Source organism: Idiotropiscis lumnitzeri, chromosome 3, assembly GCF_059441095.1.
Source record: "Idiotropiscis lumnitzeri isolate Australia: NSW breed Sydney's pygmy pipehorse chromosome 3, RoL_Ilum_1.0, whole genome shotgun sequence".
In the NCBI taxonomy this organism is placed as follows: Eukaryota; Metazoa; Chordata; class Actinopteri; order Syngnathiformes; family Syngnathidae; genus Idiotropiscis; species Idiotropiscis lumnitzeri.
Genome location: NC_142393.1, coordinates 10,686,635 through 10,692,507, shown reverse-complemented (window position 1 = coordinate 10,692,507; position 5,873 = coordinate 10,686,635). Strand labels below are relative to the sequence as shown.

General features: G+C 38.7%; 1 protein-coding gene across 1 annotated transcript; it reads left to right on the top strand.

Annotated features, from left to right (window-relative positions):
- The first annotated feature begins 4,632 nt into the window (after nucleotides 1–4,632).
- On the top strand, nucleotides 4,633–5,095 carry nppal (natriuretic peptide A-like). The gene is made up of 2 exons (XM_088291761.1): nucleotides 4,633–4,716; nucleotides 4,796–5,095. The coding sequence occupies exons 1-2, from the start codon at nucleotides 4,633–4,635 to the stop codon at nucleotides 5,093–5,095; spliced, it is 384 nt and encodes a 127-aa protein (XP_088147887.1).
- The last annotated feature ends 778 nt before the right edge of the window (nucleotides 5,096–5,873 follow it).

The following is a 5,873-nucleotide window of genomic DNA, read 5'->3' as shown; positions in this document are numbered from 1 at the left end:
GCATTTCTGAGCGGACTACTCTTTTTACCTATATGAACTTTGTATATAAACTTTACAGAGCTGGGCACTTGACCCTTTTTTGCCAGTCAGTCCCCTGCCCTCCGGCCGCGACCTAGGTACCTTATTCATAAAAAACTGTCCGACCCCGTTCCGCCCACAGGACTGCTTCCTGACACCCGCCGCCCTCATAAGGATAAGGAGTTCTCCTAATGGATGAATGAATCATGATGAGAATAATAAAATACTTTTTTATTAAGCACAGAGCCACAAATGCTGTGAAATGCGCAAAGCAGTCTCATTTATTCAAGATTTCACAGTTGTATAAAGTGTAAGATAATAATTTCATTTTATCCTCTAAAATTTTACAATGTCTTTAAGATCCGGTTTATACGTTTGGAATGAATTATTTTATTTTTTTAGAATTTTTTTTGACAGAACACAGCAGTTTTAATAGACGTCTATTAGGAATTAAGGGATCATCTCGCACGTGGCCTTTGTAATTTGTAAATCCAATCCGTTCCAACTTTATTTTGTCGATCACATTCAAAATAACATATTGAACCAAAGTGTGATTTATGAGTCCCTAGATGTATTACTATGATTTCAAAAACGTCTTTATTCTTTTTCTAGCAAATGAGATTTTTTTTTGTTTGTTTTTAAGTTTGACCAATAAAAGCATTGTAATTTATTTATGACATTTCAGGGAAAAATCCGCCATTGTTACAAATAAATATTTTTATCATGTAGTTGTAGCGTCGAACTGAGTTTAGTGCACTAGATCATACTGAGCGTGAGCGGTGTTTTCATATTTTTTGTTCATGTGAATATTAGATGTGATGTTGGGACGTTCACAGCCTGAGGTGAAGCCATTGCTAACCATCTGAACACAGTGGGAGTCGTCTTGCATGGAAGAGGTTGCTAAAGAGCTTTTAATGACACACAGTATGTCATGTCGCTGAGACATCTGGGCTATGTTTGTTGCTATAAAATGAGAATTTTGTTTTTTGGATGTTTGTATTTCACACACTAGATACAAATTTATGGGCTAACATTTTAAAGCAAGATTTTTTTTTATGTGGTTGTGTCTACTTCACTGTGTATTCCATCAACTGAATGTCGCTAACTGTAGCAAGGGGACAGTTTCAAATCATATTAACCAAATATCACTAAGTAATGTAAAGGGGAAAATGACTATTTTCTATGGGGTATGTGGTTTTGAGTATGCTGGTCTAACGCTAAACATAGTGTTTTCGTATCAATCACAATTATTATTATTAGCGGGGCTGTGTGAAGAAGCAATTGAGAGCCAAAATAAGCATTTTAAGTTGTGTATTTTAGCCTCAGCAATGAAATGGTGGAAAAACACGTTTTGAGCAGTTAACTTTAGAATCTTAATATAATGTTGAGAAACAAATAATTGAATTCACCTCAGAGGATATTTCACATATTAATAATGTTGCATAGTTCACTATGCACGAATAGATGCTGGGTAATTTTCACTGGGAATTTTGAGCTGATTGGATGACTTTTACCCAAGGTTGGGTTGATTATTTTGACCCAGCAGTTTGAGTTTAAGATTGTATTGGGGCAGACTGAAGAGCTGAACCTCTTCACCATTGTGATTGTGACCTGAAGTTAAAGTACATTTAATATAACATTCTTCAAAGATGTTGGAGGTGTCTAAATGGCTCAGGTGAGATTTCTGATGACTGTAAAATGTAAATAAAAAGAACAACAACAGCCTTGGGGTGATACGCGGTGAAAATAACATGAGCTAATGCTAAATATATGCAACAACATCCCTGCTGTGTGAAAATAACCTTATCTGTGTAAAGGTGCCACTGGAAGGGTCACATGTGTATGCTGGTCTTTCCAGTGCACGAGGGAAAGCATGATGTAAGGGCATGGAGCATGGGATCAGTTCATGACAAGAATAGATAAGAGGGCTGATGAATGCCATGGAATTTATTTAGGATGGTATTCTGCTTCTGCCTTGACAAACTGCAAGTTGTAAAACTCCGGACAATTTCTGACTGAACACGATCTTTAGCTGAGAGAAATATGATTTATGGAAAGTAAAAATTAAACGTGCTCTGACATAGCAGCAAAGACTTCTCAGGGGGCGGCCATTTTGTCATTTCTATTGACTGAAAATGACATCACAGTTTTGCTTTCAGCTATTGACCAATCACAGCTCACCTGTTTTCTGAAGCTGAGCCATGATTGGTTGATAGCTGAGCCCTGAGCAACTGTGATGACATTTTCCATCAAAAGAAGTGAGATAACGGCTGCCCCCTGAGAATATTAATCGTAATGTTGTGTTTAGACTAGTGGGCCTCGGTTAGACATTTTTGGGGTTGTCTTTAACGGACTGTGGATTGGCAAACAGGTTGTGTTCCTTCCAGCAGAATGTTTGTCGGAGTTGCTGCATCAGTGATGACAGCAGATGAGCTTTCGCTTCTGTCTTTGTCATCATTTATCATGTGTGACATTTTTCACATGCACCAGCCAGCACTAACACGCTAGCAAAATAGTGTCAGCAAATGTGACCTCTCCATCAATGGTGAATGGTGATGTGGCGCCAACATGATGATTTGAAGCTATTTCAGTACGACATGCTTTGTCTGGCCAATAGAGATTAGCGTTTAGTATGCCATTATGGCTCCTGTCAATTGGAACCTGGTTGGTCTAGTGTCTCCTTTTCCTCCCCTCCCAAAAGTTCAGGTATGTCCTAATACGATGGCCAGGATAACCAGAGGCAGACCCGCTGTCATCAAATGCGGTGGCCCATTCATAAAAAGGAAATAATTGTGACATTTACTGACTGTGGCCCGCTCATTTCAGGCTTCCCCACCTGAGTTCAGCAAACGTTTAAATGATGCTGTGCTCAAAGACTAATTAATGTCTCTAATGGAGGGGAACCAATGTGAGGGTCTACTTCTCCTGAGTGACAGTTAAGAGGTTTAAATGTCACCCAGTCTGAGGATGGAAAACCTCCACAATGATCGGGTAAATCTATAAAAAAAAAAATTCCCATTATGTATTCATTGATTTTTCACATATTTTATATGGCAATAACAGTAATTCCAACAATAAGAATAAAGATGGCCTTTATTAGTCCCACAATGGGGACATTTGCAAACTCAAAATAGACAAAAAAAAAAAAAAAAACGTAAAAATGCAATAAGTGGCTATGCACCCTATTGGTCAACAAAGTCCAATAAAAGCTTCCAGGTTTCTTCAAACACCAAATACAAAAGAAGTCAGCATTTCCAGTGCAAGACTACTAGAAGTCAATTTCCTTAACCGTTGATTCATGGAAGTAGCGTCCCTTTTTTCAGCTTCCTAGCCTGCATCAGTGCAAAGTCGATCAAAACTGCTATGTAAACAAAAATGAGTTGAGTTACTTGTGTAACCCCGTTTTTGGAGTAGATCCCCAACACACAAACTTTCGCTTGGTGAGAACTATTCCAACAATTGGGTTCATTAAAGAGTCTCAATTTTCCATTGGTGTGAATGTCTGTGTTAAATTTAGTGATATACAAAATTATATAATTATATAAGTTGGTGTTTCTACAGACGGCCAATAAAAATGATTTGGATTCTCTAGTGCAGAAGGAAGAATTAAACGACAGAAAAATAATTGAGAACATAAGTAACAAATTTGAAACTATAATAAATAAAAGGGATAAAAAAAATTGAAAATAAAGTGGAAGTTAAATGAATAAAATAAAATAATTTTAAAATTGGTGTTATGTGCTCCCACAACGCAAGACTTTTCAATTTGAGAATCGATTCGAACAATAATAGAGTTTTAATAATGTCTATATTAGTGTGGGCTCCATTCTTTGATATGTGACACGACTATGAATCTGATTCCCTTCATAAAAAGAACGTGTGAACCATTAATCGCTGAGGTCTTAGTCCATTTAGAATAATAGCTGCCCAGTGGAGGTGATGGTGAAATGTCAGTTAGCAGTCGTACACCTCCACAAGTCAGCGCAACTTCACCGGCTCCTGGGCTAATTAATCGCTCATCATTTAACTTGAGTCGATATAAACGCTCCACCGAAGCACAAAGCGGCACGCGTGCTGTATTTTCCGATTAACCTCTGAAACACATATTTGGATGTGTCCTCTCATTAGGGTGAGTTGTTTTTAGTGTTTGTAACACTTAGTCAACAATATGAGCCGTTTTCTTCACAAAGACATTTGATGAACTATTACCAAAACGATTTAGGGTGTGAAACAATTTAGCAGAGGCCACTGTGGAAAAACTGTATTTCCACACACTGCATTTCCGAGTGAATTGTTTCATATCGGATGCTGTCATAACTGTCTTCTAGTGATTGCTGGATGCATGGCTGTCTTCCAAAAAACTCAATCATTAAAAACATCCTGATTCTCGTTGACTTGTGCCTGCATGCCCCCGAATTTCCCCAGCGCACCCTTTGCAAATCGAACCTCGCATGTACTCCCACTCTTTAGAACATTAGTCACACATCGTTAATTTTCCAGGCCTGGTGACGTCGTCAAGTCTGCGATAAAGGCTTCACCTGCCCATGCTGAGAACCACAACGACACCGAGACCAGGGCAGCCTGAGTCGAGCGCGAGCAGAAAGAAAAAAGAACATGAACCTCACTTTGTCATTTTGCTGCTTCTGTCTCCTTTTAGTGCTTGATTATGTTCGAGGAAAACCCGTGTCTGATTTACAGGTACGTCCTCTTCTTCTTCTTCGATAGATAAATAGATAGATTTCATTTCATTTCTTTCCCTTGTCTCCTTCCCCATCAGAGTTTGAAGCAGATTTTGGAAGAGGTCGATGACATGCCTCATCACTCTTCCGAGGAGATGCAAGAGAGAGGTGGTAATGCGGAGAAGTCGGAGCATGGAGCTCCAGAGGGGTACCTGTGGGACTCCCCCAACTCCAGCAACTCAGCATTGGAGGCGAAAGCTGACGTCTTTGCTCTTCTCTTCAAAGACCTGTTCCGGACCACCAAGCGTAACTGGGGCCGCTACCGGAAAGGCGGGTTGAGGAGTTGCTTCGGCGTCCGCTTGGATCGGATCGGGTCTTTCAGTGGATTGGGATGTTGAGGGTGAGAACACGGAGGAGAGTTTGTTGTTGAATAGCTGATTGCTTTTGTGCAACACGAGTAGCGATTTATTTCAATTATTTGAAGAGTTGGTAGTCTACCTCCTATCTCTATCTTCTATTCCTATTTCTCTACATTATTGCGCCAATAATTAATGTCTTGTATATTATAAATGAATTGAATCGTGCCAAGCCTCATGACAAATCGTAGCACTGATGAGCTCATTTCACATTTAATGATGCTATTTGCGGCTGCCGAGGGCATCTGATATTTAATCATTTGTTCAATTTTCTTTTTTTTCTGTCAACAGGACTTTGTGATGATGATCCATCAGAAAATTATGAATCCAAGGCTGACCCTCCACTTCACACACCGTTGCATATTTTCAGAAAATTGTTGTGTAATGCAGGTTGTTTCTTATTTATTTATTATTTTGGTTTGTAAAATAACTTCACTTGTGTTGTAATGCAGTAAAAGTATTTTGCATACAAGTGAGCTTGTCGGTTTGTCTGAAATCAGATATTTTTTTCCAATGCTGAGTGTCTTTTAAAACTACATTTTACCAGACACGCACTTGTAAACTCTTGCAAAATTTTTGTTACCCCTCAGTTAAATTAAAACACACACACACACACACACACACAAACAAACAAACAATAGTCAATGAAATAACATTTTAAAACATTTTTTTCAAAGCCTACGACATGCTACCTACTTAATTCTTTGTTCCAAAACTTCTGACAATCACCACAAAAAATTCTCAATATCTGAATATGTAT

Coding starts and splice junctions, on each gene's coding strand:
- nppal (XM_088291761.1), top strand. CDS start 4,633: ATGAACCTCACTTTGTCATTTTGCTGCTTCTGTCTCCTTTTAGTGCTT. Junction 4,717..4,795: donor AACCCGTGTCTGATTTACAG/GTACGTCCTCTT, acceptor CTTCCCCATCAG/AGTTTGAAGCAGATTTTGGA.